Raw genomic sequence first — 25,903 nt, 5'->3', positions numbered from 1 at the left:
TCAACCACTTCTTCACATCCATGATCCTTTATCCAACAACAATGCGTCCTGAGTTTTTTCCATACTTCTAAGTTAAGATTCCCATACTTCATCCCTGCCTTCTCCAACACTCTGTCCACATTCTTCAGGCCCTCTTTACTTCCACCAGTGTTTTGGCTGTCTTATAGCTTTTCAGGTATACTAAAATTATTCTCCATTGCTCTTCAACTGTTCCAGAACAATTGTAGAAAGTAACAAAATTCACAGACATCTGTTTTTCCTCAGTTTTCCCCAGAGCTTCCTCCCTATTTACCTAGTGTACTCTGTACTGAGATTTATTATATAAATCAAGTCTACAAACCGGACATCGGAGTCCATGGACTTTGATTTCCCTTTCTATAATGTTCTGCAATTTTCCAAACACAGTAAAGAACAAACAAAACTTATACTATGACTCCTAAAGCCAGACCAAAAACATCCCAATCAAAGTTACTCATGATTAGAAACTAGGGATCGACCGATTATCGGTTTTACCGATATTATCGGCCGATATTGAGGATTTTGAACGTTATCGGTATCGGCATCTATTTTGCCGATATTCCGATAACGTATTGGGAACACAGAACGCGCTGCTCTCAGCGCGTTCTGTGTTCCCTCTGCAGCACAGGGGAGAAGGAAGCAGTGTCTCCTCCCCCTGTGCTGCTGCTGCCGCCGCCGCCAATGGCAGGAGAGGAGACAAGAGGAGGGGAGGGGCTGTGGCCGCTGCGCCACCAATGAAGATGAGTCTTTCATTAATTCATATACAGGAGGCGGGAGCTGTCTGCAGAATCACATAGCCGGCTCCCGACCTCTATGAACGGCAGCTGCGGTCCACGGTAGTTAACCCCTTAGGTGCCGCGGATCGCAGCTACCGCTCATAGAGGTCGGGAGCCGGCTATGTGATTCTGCAGCCAGCTCCCGCCTCCAGTGCGCCCCCCCCCCCCAAGCCCCCTAGTATTAATCATTGATGGCGCAGTGCGCCCCGCATCCCAATAGTAAAAACGTTGGTGGCGCAGTGCGCCCCCCCCACCCAAGCCCACCCCCCCAGTATTAATCATTGGTGGCAGTGGCCACAGGATCCCCTCTCCCCTGCTCCTCCGATCGGAGCCCCAGCAGTGTAATCGTGGGGCTCCGATCGGTTACCATGGCAGCCAGGACGCTATTGAAGCCCTGACTGCCATGTTCAGCTCCATGCTGCTGTGTGCACAAAGCACAGAGCAGCAGGGACAGTGTGAGCTCCTATTCACCCTGATAGAGATTTATCAGGGTGAATGGGACAAGGGTTCTAGTCCCTAAGGGGGCTAAAAGTTAGTAAAAAAAAAAAAAAAAAAACACAAAAATATTAAGTATAAATGAAAAATATTTAAAAAAATAAATAATAATACACGTTAACAATAAACATATAAATTTTCAGCAGATTTCTCAAAAATAAAAATACCCAGAATATCGGTATAAATTATCGGCTATCGGCCTGAAAGTTGACAAGTTATCGGTATCGGCCCTAAAAAATCAATATCGGTCGATCCCTATTAGAAACTAAACCCAACAATCATAGGTATTTTCAACTTTCAAGGTTCGTTATCAATATGAACTAGACTGTAAAATAACTTTTATACGTACGTTCCTTTAACAATCCCTCGAGACAGACAACCGGTCAGGGAGGCACAGATATAATGGAAGATAAAGTCTCTTACCTTGCAGCGCTGTCTTTTATATCTGTCCGTCCCGGTCTGGATTATCCAAGTTGTCGTGAGATCAATGAAGTGTCCTTTAGTCGAGCCCCTCGTTGAGGCGCCAAGTTTTGTTGGGTCAAAACCCCCACCTCTATGATTGTTGGGATTCCAAATTGAAGTTTTATGAGCGCTCAGAGAGAGCTGACACAGACACACTTGCTGAATCAACTGCTCTCCTTTTATTCCATAAAAACACACTTTTTTATAACAGTATAGATAACAGACAAATCTGGCTGTCAAACGTCCCAGGCAGCCAGTAGTTGGGTGAGGAACCCACTGGCAGTAAGCAGCTGACAGCCCAGAAACGTGGTGCAAGTTTAGGGATAATCCAAGAGGGGTAGTCAATGTCCAATCCGGGTCGAGGCAGGCAGCGAAGGTTCAAAGGCGGAAGACAGTCCAAGGGTCGGTAACCGGGAAGGATACAAAGAAACAACAGGCAAATAGGAGGATCCGCAGGGAGGCTAGGTGTTCACCATAAGGTGGAATAACTCGGCAATGAGCCAGAGCTCAGGCCAGGTCTTTATAGCCAGGGAAGGTAGGAACCACCCCCTGGTCCCCAAGGCAACCAGGAGGCCTCCCTCCCCGGGAACCAATGGCAGGCGAGGAAGGTGTGTACTGGGAACCTCCCCCAGCAAGGCTCACACCTGACAGCCGGATAATGCAGGAACGCTATGCACCCGGGAATGCGCGCGCAGCCTGCGCACACGCACCTTGGGCACCAGGTGTTCTACCGAGCTGAAGGGGAACCTGTGTCCTGCGCCGTGCCCGCGGTCCCTGAGTAGGGGTAAAACCCCCTGCTTTCTGACACTGACACACCACCAAAGGGGTGGAAAGCGAAACTAATGATTTGGTTATTCATAAAAGGTAATACTTCCACATCATACTAACAAAATTCTACTAATTAAAAAGGTTCTGCAGAATCTTATCTCAAAGTTAGTATTCGTTAGCAGCGCATTCCAAACTAACAAGGAGTAGAACTCTCTCTTGTATGTCAGATTCTGATAAGGAAGCGAGGGAGCTGCTTACCTTGCTTGCCTTGCAGCTAGGAGCATTTGATTTATATACAGAGACTCCCTACGTCCTGCCAGCTGGTTCGTTAATTTTTCCACATATGTACAAGATGGAGGACATATTTATACAAAATGGATTCTCATCCCTCACATTGCTCCTCTTTGCATAGCACAGGGCAAGGGCTGTTTTGGTTACATTGTCACACTGCTAGTCGGAGAATCCTGGTGACATTACCGACACTAATGGGCGGTCTATAGCGCTGCCCTAAGCTGTTTTACAGGTTAGGGCAGCGCTAAAGACTGCCTATTAGTGCTGGTGATGCCACTGGGCTCACTGCTACGCAGAAGCCTCTGCCTAGCATACACATGAAAAGCCTGGTACATCATTAGTGGTAAAGAAAAAGCCCTTGCCCTGTGCAATGCATTGCAGGGCAAGGGGGAGCAACGGAGCATGAAATGCTCCGATGCTCCACTCATTCATGCTGAATGAGGGAAGAAGGGGTTATGTCCCCGTTCAGCTCTGAACCTGGACAACCCCTTTAAGAAAATTGCTTTACGGCGCCCTATGGTCCATAGACACAATGGTCAGGAGGGGACCTCATTGGCTTCTTTGGGAGAATTTCCTAGGCATGTTCTGTGACCTGTGCAGAGGTCAATGTACAAGGAAGGAATAGCTTTGATAATCCCCTATAATGATATCCTGCCTGTAATGATATCACCTCTGTGTATAGATAAACAGGTAACTGCAGTAAAGTGATCTATACAGACCAAGAAGTGGCACATATTAATTAGTTCAGTGGCCAGTGCGAAAACTGCAGGATTTTATGGGTTTTGTTTAAAAATAAAAAAAGTCATCAAAAATTATTAAAAAATATATGTTAAACATGATTTAAACAATAGGTCATTTTCTGATGACGCATTCCCTTCTAAATATTACGGTAGTTAGTAAATCTGCCCTGATGTCTTCAGAAAAACCATGGCAACCCATTTACTCCTATATTGCAGTGAAAAAACACAGGTAAAACTACATTATAGAAAGAAAAAAAACACCATGCATTTTTACTGCAGTGGCACATAGTTTTGCGATGTGGTAATTGTCAATGTGGTTTTTACAGGTGAAAATCACTTTTATTTAATGTTTTTTTTTTTTTTTTTTGCTGAATCGCAGCAAAAACGCACTTTGTTCTTATGATGCACTTTGTCTTTTTTTTAATTTTTTTTTACTATATATATATATATATATATATATATATATATATATATATATATATATAAAATATTTTAACCACAACGTGTAAATCAAGCCAAACACACGCAATCACAACAGGTCAGAAAGTGTTTTTCACCTAAGATGGCTATAGCTACTGAGCCGTTGTATGTCCTAAATGTCACATTCAAGGCATGGACTGCGCACATTAGACATTTCAACACTTGAGGCCTCCATTAACATGTATCTCCGTTAGAATGGCTTTGGCCTGGGACATTAAAATTTTGTGTTTCAATTTATTTTTAATATTGTGTAAGGACAAGGATGTGAAATATTTTTGTAATATACTTTATTAGGGAAAAGTGTTTATTTTTACTACAAAACCAGGAGTAAAGACTCTCTCTCTGAGCGTTACTAAGGAGAGTCTGTCTTCAGTTCTACTGAGCTATGAAGATGACTGTGTGGAACAGACAGAGGCAGGCATCTCAGCATGCCTCCTTTCTAACTACCCCTGCCTCCTTACCTGCGTCTTATTTATCACTGCTGTGTCCTATTTTCCTGTAAACCTTCTGTGACCACTAAATGCCGGCAGTCCTGTTCTCCGCTCTTTTCCCTGCCCTCAGTAAGTAAGAGCAAAGCACAGGGAAGAAAGACACGTACCGAGCTGCCAGAGGATAGCACTGGCAGCAAGTCATATAGCTATGGACACAGCAGTAATAGTTATGCCACATTTAAGGAGTCGGGGGCTGAGGTAGTTAGATAAGATCTGTATGTTCCACAACGAAGATGGATTCTCCTTGGCAATGCTCAGTGTTGCTAAGAAGACTCATTGCACTCTATTTTGTAGTAAAAAACAAACCCCTTTCCCTAATAAAATATACTACAAAAATTCTTCACATCCCTGTCCATACACTACTGTATTTTTCACCCTATAAGGCGCCCTTTTGCCCCCTAAAGTGGTGGGGGGGAATGTCAGTGTGTCCTATGTGATGATTATTAAGGAGCCCTTCCATTATGGAAGCGCTCTTTAGTACAGGAGGACCAGAAAGCAGTGAATGCAGCGCTCCCCAGGCTCTGTACTCACCGCTTCCTGGTCTTTCTTGGCTGCTCGCTGTGCTGTGACTGCGCACTGTGCGAGGACGTCAGCACTCTGTGACCTCACGCTCTTCACGTCGGGTCACAGCACGACGCGTGGCAGAAAAAGTGCTGGATGTGAGCAGCGGTGAAGGAGAGGTAAGTAGATTTCTTTTGCAATGCTGTCTGATTTGAGGTCTGATCTGAATAGGGGTCCTATGCACATTAGGGTCTGATCTGAGGTCTGATTCGGGGTCTTAATAACATTGGGGATCTGATCTGAGGTCTCATGAAAAATATATATTTTTCTTATTTTCCTCCTCTAAAACCTAGGTGCATCTTATGAGCCTTACAGGGAAAAAATACGGTATATTAGAAATAAAGTCAAATGACAGTACTACTAACAAGATGGTGGATCAGCCAGACATGTGTATGGGCACACTTCATGGCTGAGACTACTCACAGGCTCTTACCTCGACGAAACAACACTGTTCTTTCCATACAATCTATTGCCTTTTCTGTGTTAATCAATATCCAAGCTTTTTAGGGTACTTTCACACTTGCGGCAGGACGGATCCGACAGGCTGTTCACCCTGTCGGATCCGTCCTTCCGCTATTTCGCCGTGCCGCCGGACCGCTGCTCCGTCTCCGTTGACTATAATGGGGATGGGGCAGAGCTCTGGCGCAGTACGGCAGTTCGCGGTGAGAGGCCGCCAGACTAAAAAGTCGGACATGCAGGACTTTTAGTCCGGCGGCCTTTCGCCATGCACTGCCGTAGTGCACCGGAGCTCCGCCCCCGTCCCCATTATAGTGAATGGGGACAGAGCAGCTGTCCGGCGGCACAGAGAAATAGCGGAAGGACGGATCCGACAGGGTGAACAGCCTGTCGGATCCGTCCTGCCGCAAGTGTAAAAGTAGCCTTACAGCAGTCCTTTCTAAATAAGTTCAGTTTGTCATCCAGAAATTGTATTCTTTACCACCTTTAGGCTCCATTCACACATCCGCAAGTCCATGCCGCATTTTGCGGAACGCAATTGCGGACCCATACATTTCTATGGGGCCGCACGACGGGCGGCCCCGATCCGGAATTGCGTACCCACACTTCTGGGTCCGCAATTCCGTTCCTGAAAAAAATAGAACCTGTCCTATTCTTGTCCGCGATAGCGGACAAGAATAGGCATATTCTCTTAGTGCCGGCAATGTGCGGTCCGCAAAATGCGGAACGCACATTGCCGCTGTCCATGTTTTGCGGATCCGTGGATCCGCAAAACACACACGGATGTGTGAATGGAGCCTTATGGTGATGATATATAGACAAGATGACATTGGTGGAGTCTGTGATCTGGTTGTTATTCTTTTTAATGACTATGTAGTAGTTGAGAACTGGTTTGTGGCACTGGCACCTCCAGTGTTTAGATTGGCAGAGAGCGCTGACCATTAGACAGGTACTGACTATGTAAGATTCTGGTGAATTGAAAGTGTGGTTACAGTTGCTACAACATCCCAGTATTTTAAGGACATATTCCCATCTCAGACATTTATGACATCCACAAGATATAACAGAAATGTCTGATGGATACTGTTCCGGGTCTCTAGAATGGTGAACTGGTCCCCCCTGGAATGTACCGTCTAGGCTTGGAATGATGGAGTTACCCAAGAGGACTGTGCTATGTTGTTTTCATAGCTTCCATACAAGTGAAAGGGAGTTACAGCATAGCTGGCTGTGCTACACTGTTTCTATATCTGTAGTTCCTGAATTACAAAAACCGCTTAGCTGAATGTGCTACATTGTGTCTTTAACTCCCATTCACTTGTATGGAAGCTAAAAAATGCCACAGACCACTCAGCCATGAAGACAACGGTGGGAGGAAGTCAGTAGGTTTTGAATTTCGGAGATGAGGGGAAAAAAAACTTCAAGTCCAAAATAGGCCATGTCCATAAGGAGTTAAGAGCAGGTTACCCAGTCATATACATTTGTTTTCCATCATGACAAACTGGAATGTTTCTTAATGAAACACTGTACGCGAATTAGGCAGCCAGCACCAATTTAACTAATTCACCGAATTTAGGTGCCACTGGGATTTTTTATTTTTTTTTACTTATGGTTTTTGAAGATCTACATTTTAAAATTTCATTTCAATGAAGGCTCACTTTATATTGGTGCATAAAACCTTAATTTGAACTGTACGTATATGGTGATGGAGTACTGCGTGTGTGGGATGCAGGAGATGCTGGACAGTGTACCAGAGAAACGATTTCCCATCTTTCAGGCACATGGGTAGGTACCCAAACATTTCTTTTTTTATAATATTATATATATATATATATATACACACACACATACACAAATAATGCAGCAGCACAGTCAGATACGATGTACCGGGTGCAAAATCCCCAGAGAGGTCGGCTCTTCCTCCACGGAATATATCAAACGAATGATGAGGCAGCACTTCCAGTATAGAGTGAACGGGTGAGGACCCCAAACTTTATTCAAGCGACGTTTCGGCCTGCTCAATGAGCTTGAGAAAGGCCTCCATTGAGCAGGCCGAAACGTTGCTTGAATAAAGTTTGGGGTCCTCACCCGTTCACTCTATACTGGAAGTGCTGCCTCATCATTCGTAATTGGAGGGCACTCAAATATCTGACCACATCCACGGCAGGATATCAGTAATCCTAATTTATTTGCATTAATAACATAATTAAAATATACTCAAAAACACAATATAAAACATACACATATAACCGTAGAACCAATAATAGGACTCAATATAGCTATTGCTTAATCGATCCTGTGACCATGTATAATCGCCAGGTCTGGCGTATGGATCGCTTGTAAGTGTCAGCACTTAATTGCCCGTTCAGGCGTCCGTATGCAATGAACGTCACGTATATAGTGTAGTCACATAAACCCTGTAGGGCGGAGTACTTTACCCCTCTTTCGTTCCCGTAAGCTCAGTGAGGCTATATTACTTGGTCAATCCTGTGACCATGTACAATCGCCAAGTCTGGCATATGAATTGCTTGTGAGTGTCCGCTGTTAATCGCCCATTCAGGCGTCTATATGCAGTGAAAGTTACACAAATACTGTATTCACATATACCCCATAGGGCAGAGTACTTTACCCCTCATCTGTTCCCGTCAGATAGTCTTCCAGCAGCCGCTTAGACTCACCCGGTGTCCCGAGTGGTCCGTAGGTCTCAAACGCGGCGGTAAAGAGGGGTAAAGTACTCTGCCCTATGGGGTATATGTGAATACAGTATTTATGTGACTTTCACTGCATATAGACGCCTGAATGGGCGATTAACAGCGGACACTCGCAAGCAATTCATATGCCAGACTTGGCGATTGTACATGGTCACAGGATTGACCAAGTAATATTAGCCTCACTGAGCTTACGGGAACGAAAGAGGGGTAAAGTACTCCGCCCTACAGGGTTTATGTGACTACACTATATATACGTGACGTTCATTGCATACGGACGCCTGAACGGGCAATTAAGTGCTGACACTTACAAGCGATCCATACGCCAGACCTGGCGATTATACATGGTCACAGGATCGATTTAAGCAATAGCTATATTGAGTTTTATTATTGGTTCTACGGTTATATGTGTATGTTTTATATTATATGTAAGTGTGTAAGTTTTTAAGTATATTTTAATTATGTTATTAATGCCAATAAATTAGGATTACTGATATCCTGCCGTGGATGTGGTCAGATATTTGAGTGCCCTCCAATTACTTCTCTATTTTATAATTATTATTATTATTATAATAATAATAATAATAATATTATTTTTTAGCTTTTCATGTTTTTGTGCTTTATATTCCCCATATTTTGTGCTACACTTGAATAATCATCTCTACATCTTTCTCCATAAGGTATTTTTGCCAGCTTGTGGATGGTCTGGAGTATCTCCATAGTCAAGGTATTGTGCATAAAGATATCAAACCTGGTAACTTGCTGCTCACAACAGATGGGACGCTCAAAATCTCAGATCTGGGTGTTGCGGAGGTATGTTGTGAGTATTGGAGATTATTTCTGCACCAGTTAGGCTGGGTTCACACGAGCGGATGCCGTGCGTGACATCCGCTCCGTGAATGAGAGCCAAGACCCGATGCAGACTGCAGAGGCATGGAGCATTAACATGACTGATAATGCTCCGTGCCTCTCTGTGACCTCTTTACTACAAAATCACAGTTGTCACTGTGATTTCGTCGTAAAGAGGTCACAGAGAGGCACGGAGCATTATCAATCATGTTAATGCTCCGTGCCTCTGCAGTCTGCATCGGGTCTTGGCTGTCATTCACGGAGCGGATGTCACGCACGGCATCCGCTCGTGTGAACCCAGCTTTAGGTAAAACAGTATCTGGTAATAACCTCTCGCTCTCCACAGGCCTTACACCCATTTGCTGAGGGTGATACTTGCAGGACCAGCCAGGGGTCCCCAGCCTTTCAGCCTCCAGAAATTGCAAATGGCCTGGACACCTTCTCAGGGTTTAAAGTGGACATCTGGTCAGCAGGCGTTACCTTGTGAGTTTGTCATTATGGATTTACCCCTAACATTGCACACTCTTATCCATTAACCCAAAACCTTAAATGGGTTGTCCCACCATAATAACTTATTATGCATGCACTGGATAGCTGATAAGTATCTAACCGGTGGGACCCTCATTGATCGCAAGAACTGGGTCCCTGAGTACCCGTAGTGAATCGAGCAATAGCCAGTCATGTGTACTGCTGCTCCATTCGCACCTATAAGACTGCCAACGTAGAATATAATGCTTATCTATCTCCGTCAGTCCCAGGGTGCATGTGTGGTCACCACTCCATTCACTGTTTGGGCCCCTTAACCCATTCTTGTGATCAGCGATCAAATACTGTGACTAAGTGATCATTTCTTATGATGGGACAGCCCCAGCCCCTACAATGATATTAAAGTGGCTTATTGGAATGGTGTATTCCCTTTCTATGCACAGGTATAATATCACTACTGGGCTGTACCCTTTTGAAGGGGATAATATATACAAACTGTTTGAGAATATTGGAAAGGGAGACTACTCGGTTCCAGAAGAATGTGGGCCGCTGCTGTCTGACCTGCTGAGGGGTAAGTAAAAAGGTGTTAAGATAAGTGAATGAATTAAAGAGTGTCACCAATAAGCTCAATTTCTGTGTCTTTGGAGCATATGATAAATATATTCTGCACTCTGATTTTTTTTTTCCTCCTTTAACTCCTTCAGTACCCTGCCATATTTCACCTTAAGGACCAGGCAAATTTTTGCAAATCTGACATGTCACTTTATGTGGTGATAACTTTAAAACGCTTTTACTTATCCAGGCCATCCTGAGATTGTCTTCTCGTCACATATTGTACTTCATGACAGTGGTAAAATTGAGTAAAAAAAAATTCATTTTTATTTATAAAATAAATAAATAACAAATTTACCAAAAATTTTGAAAAATTTCAATTTCTCTACTTTTATAATAGATAGTAATACCTCCAAAAATAGTTAGTACTTTTCATTCCCCATATGTCTACTTCATGTTTGGATCATTTTGTGAATGCCATTTTCCAGGACGTCCTCCATGACAGCACTACATGGAGGTTGTCTCCCCCGCCCACTATTGGGACAGGAAACAGAGAGGTTAAAAGCTCCCCCCCCACCCACCATCACCAGTGTTTTTTCCTGTCCCAATAATGGACAGGGCAGAGAGTGGTCTCTTGTAGACCTGTATAATCCTTTTTTCTTTTTCTATTTCGCCGGGCTAAAACCCCTATGCTGGGGTCCCTTAGCCTCCCAGCCCTCTCCAGTACCTGTGGGTCACGCGACTCGCGGCTGGAGGCGGGTATACCAGGGGCTGGGATACGGTAGCCGCAACCCCGCTGGGGCTCTGGGCTGCAGGACGCTCCTCCAGGAGGGATCGCGCGGGAACCGGAGCGCTTCTCTTCTCACTTCCGGGTTCGGCGCTGAACCGGAAGTGACGACTAAGCGCCGGCAGAGGAGTGCGCATGCGTGTGACCTCCGACGCCGGAACCAGCATGGCGGCGCCCTGCGGACGATCCCCAAGCGGCGAGGGACGCTGGAGGCCTAGCGAACGGCCTCGCGTCCATCCAGAATTTGTGGGAGGAGCATCCACGTCAGGAGGGGTAAGTGCCAGTGGCATTTAAAAGTCTGGTGGGCTAGGTGTCAGTCCCTCAGTCATGGACTCGTCCGGTGTGAGAGAGCAGTCCCCAGACCCTCCTGCCCAGGGACATGTGAGTAACCCAGCACTACATGTGGTGAAGCTGGCGTATGGGATAGTGATAGGCTCAGGGATTTATGGCCTGTTTTTTCTATCACCATGTCTCCTAGGGAGAGAAAGATCCTACCCTAAAGGTGGACATCAAAAAGAAGCCCAGGAGATGTGCTATTTGCAATAAAAGGCTTCAGGAGTCATATACAAAGAAGCTTTGTACCGATTGTATTAACAAAATGATGAAAGAGGAACAGTCGTCCCTTTTAACGGACATTAGAGCCATCATTAAGGAAGAGGTCAAAGCGTCAGTTTCCTCCTTAATAACGCCTAAGGTGGCTGAACAGACCACCGGGATTAAAAGACCTAGGGAAATCTTGGAGTCAGACACAGAGGTCATAGAGGTGGAATATTCAGGGGAGGAGGAAGAAGAGGAGTCCTTACCTTCCTCATCCCATGAGGAGAGACGCAAGTACTGCTTCTCAACTGAGGATATGGATTCCCTCCTAACTGCAGTTAGACAGACTATGGATATCTCAGACGAACCAGCTAAGAGATCCATTCAGGAGGAGATGTTTGCTGGCCTGATTACAAAACAGAGGAAGGTGTTCCCCTTAAATTCTAGCCTAAAACAAATGATCCTGGATGAATGGGAGGATGTAGAAAAAAGGCTGTTTATTCCTAGAGAATTTAAAAGCCGTTTATCCTTCGACAAAGAGGACACTAAAATTTGGGAAGAAATCCCCAAAATCGACGCCCCGGTCGCAAGGGTAGCTAAAAAAACAGCGATCCCATTCGAAGACTCCTCCCAGCTGAAAGACCCCATGGACCGCAAAGCCGATGGTCTCCTGAGGAAATCTTGGGAAGCTTCTGCGGCCTTAATGTCTACTAACGTGGCAGCTACTTCAGTGGCTAGGTCCCTTTTATTGTGGTTATGTCAGCTGGAGAATCATTTGTCAATGGGAACTCCCAGGGAAGACATTTTGGAGACTATCCCGCTCCTAAAGATGGCGACAGCCTTTACAGCAGACGCCTCAGCAGAGTCAGTCAGGTTCGCAGCTAAAGGCGGGGCCCTTCTGAACACCGCAAGAAGGGCTTTGTGGCTGAAGAACTGGTCTGGTGATCTCACCTCAAAGAATAAGCTATGTGCAATCCCCTTCTCAGGATCATACGTGTTCGGCCCTAGTCTGGACAAAATTCTGGAGAAGGCCTCAGATAAAAAGATAGGGTTTCCTGAGACTAAAACTAAGAAGACGCAGTTTTTTCGTAAAAAATTCCAGCCAAAAAACCAAGCGTATAAGGATAAGGGGAAATCAGGGAGATGGTCCTATCCTAAAGGGGGTAGGGGCAGAGGATTTCTGCTTAACCCCAACACTTCCCAGGACAAACAATGACGCCAGACCAGTCGGGGGGAGATTAAGATCCTTTCTCCCAGCATGGAGCCAGGTAACTCAGAATCCTTGGGTGCTCCAAATTATTCAAGAAGGGTACAAGATAGAATTCATATCTATTCCGCAACACAAATTTGTGCTAACAGGGTACGGAGGAGGTACACAACAGGAAAATCTTTTAAAAGACGTCGCAAAACTAAAAAATCTAGGTGCAGTGACTCGCGTCCCTGCGGGTCAGGAAGGCAGGGGCTTCTATTCAAGGTTATTCCTGGTCAAGAAGCCGGATGGTTCTTTCAGAACTATAATCAACCTAAAACCTCTAAACGTCTTCATAAAGTACCGTCGTTTCAAGATGGAATCAATAAGATCAACAACACCCCTCATTTCTCAGGGAGCGGTAATGTGCACCTTAGACTTAAAAGATGCATATTACCATGTACCAATACATCCGGACCACCAAAAATTCCTAAGATTTGCAGTAAGGGAAGCAGGCAGAGTAAACCACTATCAGTTTCAGTGCCTGCCCTTTGGGATATCAACAGCCCCCCGGGTGTTCACAAAATTGATAATAGAGATAGTGGCCTTCCTCAGGCTGAAGGGAATAAAGATTGTACCTTATCTGGACGATCTCCTCCTGACCGCAGACTCTGCACCGGTTCTAGCGTCACAAACCCAGACAACAATATCCCTCTTACAAGATCTCGGCTGGATCATAAATTGGGAAAAATCGGACCTATTACCAGAGACCAAGAAGATCTTCCTGGGAACACTACTAGATTCAAACCTACAGAGGTCTTTTCTTCCACCTCAAAAACAACAAAACCTGGTCAAGAAATTGAGAGCATTTCAGGGGAAATCAGTGTGCACCATCAGAAATGCCATGAGCATCCTGGGCCTGATGACATCTTGCATATTTACAGTACCGTGGAGTCAACATCACACGAGAGTCCTGCAGAAGATGATTCTATCGGTCTGGGACGGAGACCACCGATCCATAGACCGGAGGATCCTTATAAAGGAGAATGCTCGAAGATCCCTGGACTGGTGGCAGACATCAAGCAACCTATCAAAAGGCGTTTCCTGGAATCTAAATCCGTACGTCATAGTAACTACAGATGCCAGCCAACAGGGTTGGGGGGCAAAGGTTGGAATCTACTATTTCCAAGGAACCTGGAGCCAGACCATAAAAAACAGGTCTTCAAACTTCAGAGAACTTCAGGCCGTTTGGGAAGCTCTGAGACAGAGTCAGGATCTTCTGAGTGGACAGAACATACGAATCCTGTCAGACAACATGACAGCAGTCTCTTTCCTCAGACATCAGGGAGGAACAAGATACCCTCTCCTCCAGAATCTAACAAACAAGATTTTTTCCTGGGCAGAGGAGAATGTGCTGTCAATCTCAGCCGTACACCTACAAGGTTCAAAAAACCAGTCAGCAGATTTCCTCAGCAGACACTTTATAGATCCAAACGAGTGGACTTTGAACAGACAGGTGTTTCTAGAGTTGACAGCCTCATGGGGATATCCGGACATCGACCTCTTTGCTTCAAGGGAGAATACTCAAACAACCTCCTTCTTCTCCCGGAATCCTGCCGATCACCCCACGGCCGTAGACGCTCTATCTCAATCCTGGAACATGAAGCTGGCGTATGCGTTTCCTCCTTTCCCTCTGATTTCAGTAGCCCTAAAGAAGATCAGCAGAGAATCGGCCAAAGTGATCTTCATAGCTCCCTTTTGGCCAAAACAAGCCTGGTTCCCGGTCCTGTCCTCCCTGAGTCAAGAAGAACCGGTTCCCTTCCCTCTCAGGCCAGACCTGTTGCATCAGGGTCCAATATGGAATCCGGAAATAAACAGGCTGAAACTAACAGCGTGGCTTCTGAAAGGGACTTGTTAAGATTACAGGGCTTCTCAGAAGAAGTAATAGCCACTATTCAGAGAGGCCATAAACAGGTGACCTCGGCGATTTATAATAAAATCTGGAAAAAATTCTGCTCCTGGATGGCGCTGAGAGAGAAGAATCCTCTACTCCCGAGTGTGGGAGATATTCTTGATTTCCTCCAGGAAGGGTTTAACATGGGTCTCAGGCCCAGTACCCTTAAGGTCCAAACTGCAGCCTTAAGTTGGTTTCTAAACTACTCCCTGTCAGAAAATCGATGGGTAAGCAGGTTCTTAAAGGCAACCACACGGATTAGGCCAACACTAAGGTCCCAGGTCCCTCCCTGGGATCTGTCGCTAGTTCTTAATGCCTTAACAAAATCACCTTTTGAACCCCTACACGACAGTAGCCTAAGAAACCTGACCTTAAAGATGATGTTCTTAGTGGCTATCACATCAGCCCGTAGGCTAGGGGAGATCCAGGCCCTCACCATCCGTGAACCGTACCTTACAATCTGTGAAGATAGAGTCCTATTAAGACTAGACCCGTCCTTTATACCGAAGGTAGCTTCTTCCTTTCATCGTAACCAGGAGATAGTACTACCAACTTTCTTCACAGACCCAAAGACCGAAAGGGAGAAGGAGTTCCATCTTCTAGACGTCAGACGTTCTCTCCTTTTCTACCTAGACGTTACCAGTTCCTTTAGAGTGGACTCAAATCTGTTTGTTCAATTTTCAGGCCGCAATAAAGGCAAGAAAGCTTCTAAAGCAACCTTAGCTAGATGGATTAAGATAGTCATTAAAGAGGCCTATCAGAGCCAGGAGCTTCCCTGTCCCCAGGAGATTAGGGCTCATTCAACGAGAGCAGTCTCGGCTTCATGGGCCGAACATGCGAATGCTTCTATCGACCAGATATGTAGAGCAGCCACCTGGGCAAGCTCCCAAACCTTTTGTAAGCATTACAGACTAAATGTGTCAGGGAATATTGACCAGTCTTTTGGACGTAAAGTTCTTCAGGCTGCGGTCCCTCCCTAGTTTTTGGATTAATTTGGTATTCCTACTCCATGTAGTGCTGTCATGGAGGATGTCCTGGAAAGTAAGAATTAGTCTTACCGGTAATGATGTTTCCAGGAGTCCGACATGACAGCACTGGTAGTTCCCTCCCTAATGATTAGAGTAATCTTCCTTTACTTTTTTTCACTATGTTACCCATTATTGTGTGATAATCTATAAAACACTGGTGATGGTGGGGGGGGAGCTTTTAACCTCTCTGTTTCCTGTCCCAATAGTGGGCGGGGGAGACAACCTCCATGTAGTGCTGTCATGTCGGACTCCTGGAAACATCATTACTGGTAAGACTAATTCTTACTTTTATTTTTTGGGGACGTTTAGAAGGCTTAGAAGTTTAAAAGCAAATCTTGAAATTTTTCAGAAAATTTCCCAAACCCACTTTTTAAGGACCAGTTCAGGTCTGAAGTCACTTTTTGAGGCTTACTTTTTAGAACCCACCCAAAAATGACCCCATTTTAGAAACTACACCCCTCAAGGTATTCAAAACAGATTTTACAAACTTTGTTAACCTTTTAGGTATTTCACAAGAATTAATGGAAAATGGAGATGAAATTTCATAATTTTTTATTTTTTTGGCAGATTTTCCATTTTAATCCATTTTTTCCCGTTACAAAGCAAGGGTTAACAGCCAAACAAAACTCAATATTTATGGCTCTGATTCTGTAGTTTACAGAAACACCCCATATGTGGTCGTAAACTACTGTACGATCACACGGCAGGGCGCAGAAGACACGGCCATGTCACATTTGAAGACCCCCTGATGCACCCCTAGAGTAGAAACTCCAAAAAAGTGACCCCATTTTGGAAACTACGGGATAAGGTAGCAGTTTTGTTGGTACTATTTTGGGGTACATATGATTTTTGGTTGCTCTATATTACACTTTTTGTGAGGCAAGGTAACAAAAAAATAGCTGTTTTGGCACAGTTTTTATTTTTTATTTACTACGTTCATCTGACAGGTTAGGCCTCTTTCACACTTGCGTTGTCCGGATCCGGCGTGTACTCCACTTGCCGGAATTACACGCCGGATCCGGAAAAACGCAAGTGTACTGAAAGCATTTGAAGACGGAACCGTCTTCCAAATGCGTTCAGTGTTACTATGGCACCCAGGACGCTATTAAAGTCCTGGTTGCCATAGTAGGAGCGGGGAGCGGGGGAGCAGTATACTTACAGTCCGTGCGGCTCCCGGGGCGCTCCAGAGTGACGTCAGAGCGCCCCATGCGCATGGATGACGTGATCCATGTGATCACATGATCCATGCGCTTGCGGCGCCCTGACGTCACTCTGGAGCGCCCGGGGAGCCGCACGGACGGTAAGTACACTGCTCCCCCGCTCCCCGCTACACTTTACCATGGCTGCCAGGACTTTAGCGTCCCGGCAGCCATGGTAACCACTCTGAAAAAGCTAAATGTCGGCTCCGGCAATGCGCCGAAACGACGTTTAGCTTAAGGCCGGATCCGGATCAATGCCTTTCAATGGGCATTAATTCCGGATCCGGCCTTGCGGCAAGTGTTCCGGATTTTTGGCCGGAGCAAAAAGCGCAGCATGCTGCGGTATTTTCTCCGGCCAAAAAACGTTCCGTTCCGGAACTGAAGACATCCTGATGCATCCTGAACGGATTTCTCTCCATTCAGAATGCATTAGGATAATCCTGATCAGTATTCTTCCGGCATAGAGCCCCGACGACGGAACTCTATGCCGGAAGACAAGAACGCAAGTGTGAAAGAGCCCTTAGATCATGTGGTATTTTTATAGAGCAGGTTGCTACAGACGCAACAATACCAAATAAAAAATTTTTTTGGTTGTTTCAGTTTTACATAATAAAGATTTTTTTTTTTTTTGTGCAACTGTCTTGTGTAGAGTCTTGTGTATTTTTTCGGTATGAGATGACGGTTTGATTGGTACTATTTTAGGTTGAATATGACTTTTTAATCGCTTGCTATTACACTTTTTGTGGTGTAAGGTGACAAAAAATAGCTTTTTTGACAGTTTTTAATTTTTTTTTACAGTGTTCACCTGAGTGATTAGGTCATGTATATTTTTATAGAGCGGGTTCTTACGGACGTGGCAACACCTAATGTCTACCTTTTTTATTTATTTATGTAAGTTTTAGACAATATCATTTTTGAAACAAAAGAAAACATCTTTTAGTGTCTCCATAGTCTGAGAGCCATAGTTTTTTCAGTCTTTGGGCGATTGTCTTAGGTAAGGTGTCATTTTTGCTGGATGATATGACTGTTTGATTGGCACTATTTTGGGGTGCATATGAATTTTTGATTGCTTGCTATTACACTTTTTGTGATGTAAGGTGACAAAAACATTGCTTTTTTTACACCGTTTTTCTTTTCTTTATGGTGTTTACTTGAGGTGTTAGATCATGTGATATTTTTATAGAGCAGGTTCTTACGGACGCGGCGATACCTGATATGTCTACTTTTTTATTTATTTATGTAAGTTTACACTGATATCATTTTTTAAACAAAAACTATTATGTTTTATTGTCTCCATAGTCTGAGAGCCATAGTTTTATTTTTTGATTGCTTGGCGAACCACAAGTACCACAATAGACATCCTACACTTGTGGTTCGCCGCGGGCATCCTCCACCGTATGCATTTTGCTGAGGATTGCCATTAGCAACGGGCCACAAGTGCAGGATTTGCTCCCCTATATATATGCACAACTGCATGTGGGTTTGAGCACCTCCTGCTAATGCCAACCTGTCTTCTTAGTTGGTATCAAACATGGCCCGATATATTGGGTGCACGTAGAAAAAATTTCCAATTGATGGGCAGTGTTCATTTAAAATACAATACAATGAAAAATTATTATTAATAGAATATAGCACACACACCTCTTACATCCAGTGATGTTTTCTTTCTTCATCTTCATTTTTCATTCAGAGCAGACCGCCTTGATGACTTCTTTTAGCCACGCCTCATCTCTGCAGAGTTTGGCACACAGCCATCTTAGATTCTTCACTTTTCTATCATCCTCCCCCCTCCTGGTGCCCCAAAATTGTCATCCTGCTTCTACCCCAGTCATGTGCCAACTGTGCTTCCCAATGCCCACAAACACAATACTGCAAAAATAATAGTGCCATACAGTCGCCCCATAGTAATAGTGCCCCCAGACTGCTCTCAATAGTAAAAGTGCCCTCTACAGTACCCCTTATAGTGATACTATTCCCCAAGAGTGCCCCCATTAGTAGCATTGTTCTCTATATAATAGTGCCTTCACAGCACCCCCAGTAGTAATAATGCCACCATAGTGCCCAAGTAAAAATAAGGCCCCCCTATACAGAAGTAACAAAGCTCCTCTATAAGGCATCCTTTAACCCCTTAAGGACGCATGACGTACCGGTACGGCATGTTTCCCGAGTCCTTAAGGACCCATGACGTACCGGTACGTCATGTGTTGTTCCGATCACTGCCGTGCGGCTGGCAGTGATCGGAACCCGGTGCCTGCTCAAATCATTGAGCAGGCACCTTGGCTAAATGCACGGGGGGGTCCCGTGACCCCCCCCATGTCCGCGATCGCAACAAACCGCAGGTCAATTCAGACCTGCGGTTTGTTGCGCTTTCTGCAGTTTCTGATCACTGCGGTCCCTGACCGCGGCGATCAGAAACTTTAGTGTTGCAAAAATATATATTTATCACCCCCCCTGCACCTCTGAATGATTTTAGCCCGGTGGGAGGTGCGGTGGGGGCGTTGCGGGAGGCGGGCGGTGCGGCAGGCGGGATCGCGATCCCCCGCCCGCCTCCCATTTAATAATAATTGGTGTTCAGTGGGTATACCAGGGTGCCAGCACATTGCTGGCACCCTGGTATAAACGGCTGACATCGGTGATGCGATGTCAGCCGTTTAACCCTTTCCATACAGCGGTCCGTACGGACCGCTGTATGGAAAAGGTTAACAGCTCAGGGAGCTCCCTCCCTCTCCGATCGGGGGGCTGCAGTGCCTTTGCAGCCCCCCGATGGAGAGGGAGAGAGCCCCCAGACAGCCCCCCGAAGCCCCGTGCTCACCCTTCCCCGTCTGCGAAGTTCTGAGCAGACGGGGAAGGTTCCCATGGCAACAGGACGCCTGCTCAGGCGTCCTGCTGTCCATGGTGCTGAACAGATCTGTGCTAAAAGCATAGATCTGTTCAGTGTAAGTAAAATACAGTGCAGTACCCTATATAGAGTACAGTACTGTATTATACAGACATCAGACCCACTGGATCTTCAAGAACCAAGTGGGTCTGGGTAAAAAAAAAAAGTCAAAAAAAGTCAAAAAAAGTAAAAATCAAAAAACACATTTATCACTGAATAAAAATGAAAAAAATAAAATTCCCTACACATGTTTGGTATCGCCGCGTCCGTAACGACCTGATCTATAAAACGGTCATGTTACTTTACCCGAACGGTGAACGCCATAAAAATAAAAAATTAAAAACTATGATGAAATTTAAATTTTGCCCACCTTACTTCCCAAAAAAAGATAATAAAAGTGATCAAAAAAGTCGCATGTACGCCAAAATTGTAACAATCAAACCGTCATCTCATCCCGCAAAAAATGAGACCCTACTTAAGATAATCGCCCAAAAACTGAAAAAACTATGGCTCTTAGACTATGGAAACACTAAAACATGATTTTTTTGGTTTCAAAAATGAAATCATTGTGTAGAACTTACAAAAATTAAAAAAAGTATACATATTAGGTATCGCCGCGTCCGTATCGACCGCCTCTATAAAAATATCACATGACCTAACCCCTCAGATGACCACCGTAAAAAAAATAAAAATGAAAACGGTGTAAAAAAAGCAATTTTTGGTCATCTTACGTCACAAAAAGTGTAATAGCAAGCGATCAAAAAGTCATATGCACCCCAAAATAGTGCAAATCAAACCATCATCTCATCCCGCATAAAATGAGACCCTACTTAAGATAATCGCCCAAAAACTGAAAAAACAATGGCTCTTAGACTATGGAGACACTAAAACTTTTTTTTTGTTTTAAAAATGAAATCATTGGGTAAAACTTACATAAATTAAAAAAATTGTATACATATTAGGTATCGCCGCGTCCGGGAAAACCTGCTCTATGAAATTACCACATGATCTAACCTGTCAGATGAATTTTGTAAATAACAAAAAAAAAAAAACTGCCAAAAAAGCTATTTCTTGTTACCTTGCCGCACAAAAAGTGTAATATAGAGCAACCAAAAATCATATGTACCCTAAACTAGTACCAACAAAACTGCCACCCTATTCCGTAGTTTCTAAAATGGGGTCACTTTTCTGGAGTTTCTACTCCTAGGGGTGCATCAGGGGGGCTTCAAATGGGACATGGTGTCAAAAAACCAGTCCAGCAAAACCTGCCTTCCAAAAACCGTATGGCATTCCTTTCCTTCTGCGCCCTGCCGTGTGCCCGTACAGCGGTTTACAACCACATATGGGGTGTTTCTGTAAACTACAGAATCAGGGCCATAAATAATGAGTTTTGTTTGGCTGTTAACCCTTGCTTTGGAACTGGAAAAAAAGTGCCAAAAAAGTGAAATTTGTAAATTGGATCTCTATTTTCCATTAAATTTTGTGCAACACCTAAAGGGTTAACAAAGTTTGTAAAATCAGTTTTGAATACCTTGAGGGGTGTAGTTTCTTAGATGGGGTCACTTTTATGGAGTTTCTACTCTGCATCAGGGGGGCTTCAAATGGGACATGGTGTCAAAAAACCAGTCCAGCAAAATCTGTCTTCCAAAAACCAAACGGCGCACCTTTCACTCTACGCCCCGCTGTGTGGCCGTACAGTAGTTTACGGCCACATATGGGGTGTTTCTGTAAACGGCAGAGTCAGGGCAATAAAGATACAGTCTTGTTTGGCTGTTAACCCTTGCTTTGTTAGTGGAAAACTGGTTAAAATGGAAAATTAGGCAAAAAAATGAAATTCTCAAATTTCATCCCCATTTGCCAATAACTCTTGTGCAACACCTAAAGGGTTAACGAAGTTTGTAAAATCAGTTTTGAATACCTTGAGGGGTGTAGTTTCTTAGATGGGGTCATTTTTGGGTGGTTTCTATTATGTAAGCCTCGCAAAGTGACTTCAGACCTGAACTGGTCCCTAAAAATTGAGTTTTTGTAAATTTCAGAAAAATTTCAAGATTTGCTTCTAAACTTCTAAGCCTTATAACATCCCCAAAAAATAAAATATCATTCCCAAAACAATTCAAACTTGAAGTAGACATATGGGGAATGTAAAGTCATCACAATTTTTGGGGGGTATTACTATGTATTACAGAAGTAGAGAAACTGAAACTTTGAAATTTGCAAATTTTTCAATTTTTTTGGTAAATTAGGTATTATTTTGTGCAAAAAAAATAATTTTTTTGACTTCATTTTACCAGTGTCATGAAGTACAATATGTGACGAAAAAACAATCTCAGAACGGCCTGGATAAGTCAAAGCGTTTTAAAGTTATCAGCACTTAAAGTGACACTGGTCAGATTTGCAAAAAATGGCCAAGTCCTTAAGGTAAAATAGGGCTGAGTCCTTAAGGGGTTAAGAGCTCCCAGTAGTGTTTAAATCCCCCTCTAGTGTCCTCCTTAGTTATAATGTCCCTATAGTGGCCCTAATATTTATGAAGACCCCCTGTAGTAGCTCCAGTAGTTATAATGCCACCTGTAGTAACTTCAGTGTTTATAATGCCACCCTACAGTGCCCTCTGTAGTTCTAATGCTTTCCTGAAGTTATAACTCCCCTCCACCCCCTTAGTGCCTCTTGCATTAAAATACCCCGTAGTGCCAGTTGTTTTATAATGCCCCTGTAGTGCTCTGGCATTTATTAATGCCCCTCTGTAGTGCCTTCTTTTTTTATACTGCAGCTTGTAGCTCTAATGCCCTCCTGCATTTATAACCCCTCTGTAATGCTCCTTGTATTATAACACCCCTTTAGGGCCCCCTGTATTGCCTGCTGCAGTGCTCCTGCACTAGAAGTGTATAGGCTAGCTAGTTATTGGCTGCTTGGTGCACCTTTAAACGCTACATCCTTCCTGTCCTATACGAGATATTACAGGGATACGTCACACAGCCATATAGAAGTATGAAGTAGTGACAATGGAGGAATGTTAGCTAAACTGGGTGTAGGGTGAAATAAAAGAACAAATTATAAAAGATTTGTGGTCTAAGCAATGGGATAGTGTAAAGCAACGTGGTTGTAGTTCAGGCTCTTGGTTCAGTCCAGTTATCTGCATTTCCTGTGATCAGAGCAGGAGGACTGTACAGTCCTTTAAAGGGGTTGTCCCATTAAAAATATTTTACATTTATCAAACCAGCATCTGGATCTGAATTCTTTTATGATTGCATGTAATTAAAAACCTAGTATGGCCAGTGAGTTATTCACTGAAATCTATCTCTATCGCGCTACCTGCTGTTTGTACTTTTTTCAAAATTCTCTGCCCTGCTCACTGAGGTGGACGCTCATGCCCAGTTCCATCCTTCAACTGCCGCCAGCTGCAGCAGAAAAGACACACGCTCCCTGAGCTGCCAGCTTGAAATAAATATAACCGAGTAATTGCGGCAATGAATGGGGAGATCTCTGGATCCATGTGAGGTACAGGGCTGGTTCTTTGTTACAAAGAGGCTGTCAAGTACTATATGATGTGTGAGTTTCATTTTTACATTACTTATGGGATAACCCCTTTAACATCCACACGGTTCTTTCTGTGATCAAACATGACATTCATTTTGCAAGACTACTCTTCCCAGAGAGCCAGCTGGATGACTAGAGAACTCTTCAAGAGAAAATCCAAGAAGTGCAGTTGCTCTGACTTATTACTGCAGATCTACCATGACCTTGATGAATGAGAACCTTCAGACACACTCTTATCAAAGACTTGCTTCATTGCTTTAATGTGAACCCTCTCTAACGGACTCTTTCCGTGTTTAAGTGGCAGGTTCTATTTTTTTTCCCCCCCTTTTCATGAAAAAGTAGGTTGAGTCCATTCAATATTTTGTCATGGGCTTCCACAGATGTCTGGTTTCCCGACTGAATTCCTGCAATAGCTCATATGATTAAGGCTACTTTCACACTTTCACGTACCGGATTTAGCAACGCAAGTGTGGAATTAGCCTTAACTGGCCATAATCACAATTAGTCGGCGGGTATTCAGAGTATATAGTGAATAGTATGAAGAGAATAAATACTTTGAGAGGCCATTCAATGACAGGTAGAGGTATGAGGAAGGTGAATATACACAAAAAGTAACAGAGTAATCCATGTAATGCACTGGCTGCCACAGAAAGAGGGGAGCAGATGCAAATAATCTAGGGCAGAATAGATTTTTCTGCCCCATCATAAGATAAATAAGTAAACTGTAGCTTTATTTCTACAGTGAAAATGAGATAAGAGATACTGAGTATGATATTGAGGAGCCATGAAGGAAGCTTCAGGGTTCTAGTTCCCACTATTCTCAATGCAGCAGCAATGCACCACCATCTGATTGCTAAACAGAAGGGAGATGTCTGCACTACCTCTGCTGTACAGTGGGGGGAGCTGCTTCATCATAGCAGTTTTTACCCAAATGTTTAATATGCGATCAAACCCCCTCCACAGTCTGTCCAGGAGAAGCTCTGACGTCTTTTCATTCATGGCAAACTCCACAGAGGTTATTAATGTAAACCTTCATTCAGTGGTGCAGAGCTGCGTGTCTTTGTGTGGGTGTCTTGGATAGGAAGGAGGAGAGCCTAGGATCACAGAGGCTGGAGACTGAGAGAGAAGCCCTTACGCTTGCTGAATCTAAATAGGTTTCCTGAATAATTTGATCTGAGCTTTCCATGCAAATAAAGTCCTGCACTCCTTTGCTGCATGAAATAGCAAGAGCTATAAAAATCCTTTGATCGTGAATCACTTTGCATGTAGGTCTTAAAGGAACATTAATCAAAAGCCAAAAAACCTAACATCAGATTTTTCTTGCCCTTATTTTGTCCGATATCACAATTGCAGACTAGAGAAGAACGAATCAGTTTGTACGAATCGATTAGTCGATCAGAGTTCTTGAGCAGTGAGGCTCTCCCCTCTGCCTCTTGATTGACAAAGCCAGACATCTCGCCCAGCCCTGACAATCTTGCGCGTTCGGAGGTGCAAGCGCAGAGGCTTTGCTGCTGATGCTGGAAAAGCAACTATGCATGCGCTGCTACATTTCCAAGTAGTGGTGCATGGACTGTTGCTGCTCCAGTAGAAGCGTTTGTTCTTGCCCCATTAGTCGAAGCAGCGGCGCAGGCTTGAGATTTCTGGCCTTGTCAATCAAATAAAAGGGGGAAGCCTCTTGAGAAGAGAAGACAGACCCTCACTTTTCAAGAACTCTGTTTGATGAACAAGTCAACTTGTAGGAATTGATTCGCTCATCTCTATTGTAGAGCATGAAAAATAAAATAGAAATGCATTGTATCTTTGGCTGTAACCATGTCTTTTTCCCCTCTAATGTTAGTGCATGTGACCCAGGAAGTTTAGGAGGAGACGGCTGCATTTAGGCTACTGCATTTTGGTTGCTAAGGGCAACTAAGTTAATTTTCCTTTACACCAGTTTTGATCCATCTCCCCCATAGTATCAGAACAATTGTGAGTATTTACTATATATGTAGTTTGGTCTCCAGCATAACATACATAGTAACATAGTATATAAGGCTGAAAAAAGACATTTGTCCATCCAGTTCGGCCTGTCATCCTGCAAGTTGATCCAGAGGAAGGCAAAAAAAAAAACTGTGAGGTAGAAGTCAATTTTTCCCACCTTAGGGGAATAAAAAATTCCTTCCCGACTCCAATCCAGCAATGAGAATAACTCCCTGGATCAACTCCCCTCTCTAGTAGCTATAGCCTGTAATATTACACTCCAGAAATACATCCAGACCCCTCTTGAATTCCTTTATTGTACTCACCATCACCACCTCCTCAGGCAGAGAGTTCCATAGTCTCACTGCTCTTACCGTAAAGAATCCTTTTCTATGTTTGTGTACAAACCTTCTTTCCTCCAGAGGCAGAGGATGTCCCCTCATCACAGTCCTGGGGATAAATAGATGATGGGATAGCTCTCTGTACTGACCCCTGATATATTTATACATAGTAATTAGATCTCCCCTCAGTCGTCTTTTTTCTAAAGTGAATAACCCTAATCTTGATAATCTTTCAGGGTACTGTAGTTGCCCCATTCCAGTTATTACTTTAGTTGCCTCCTCTGAACCCTCTCCAGCTCTGCTATGTCTGCCTTACTCACAGGAGCCCAGAACTGTACACAGTACTCCATGTGTGGTCTGACTAGTG

The 25,903-nt window shown here is 44.0% G+C and overlaps 1 protein-coding gene across 1 annotated transcript in view; it reads left to right on the top strand.

The window, feature by feature from the left end:
* Positions 1–25,903, top strand: part of STK11 (serine/threonine kinase 11) — a 90,465-nt gene that overhangs the window by 16,176 nt on the left and 48,386 nt on the right. The window contains exons 3-6 of the mRNA XM_040417567.1: positions 7,231–7,320; positions 8,924–9,056; positions 9,439–9,575; positions 10,022–10,149. Coding sequence (XP_040273501.1) covers positions 7,231–7,320; positions 8,924–9,056; positions 9,439–9,575; positions 10,022–10,149 — 488 coding nt within the window. The remainder of the gene's footprint in view (positions 1–7,230; positions 7,321–8,923; positions 9,057–9,438; positions 9,576–10,021; positions 10,150–25,903) is intronic.

Source organism: Bufo bufo, chromosome 2 (genome assembly GCF_905171765.1).
Source record: "Bufo bufo chromosome 2, aBufBuf1.1, whole genome shotgun sequence".
In the NCBI taxonomy this organism is placed as follows: Eukaryota; Metazoa; Chordata; class Amphibia; order Anura; family Bufonidae; genus Bufo; species Bufo bufo.
The sequence above is the reverse complement of the archived record's forward strand: the minus strand, read 5'-3'. Positions and strand labels throughout refer to the sequence as shown.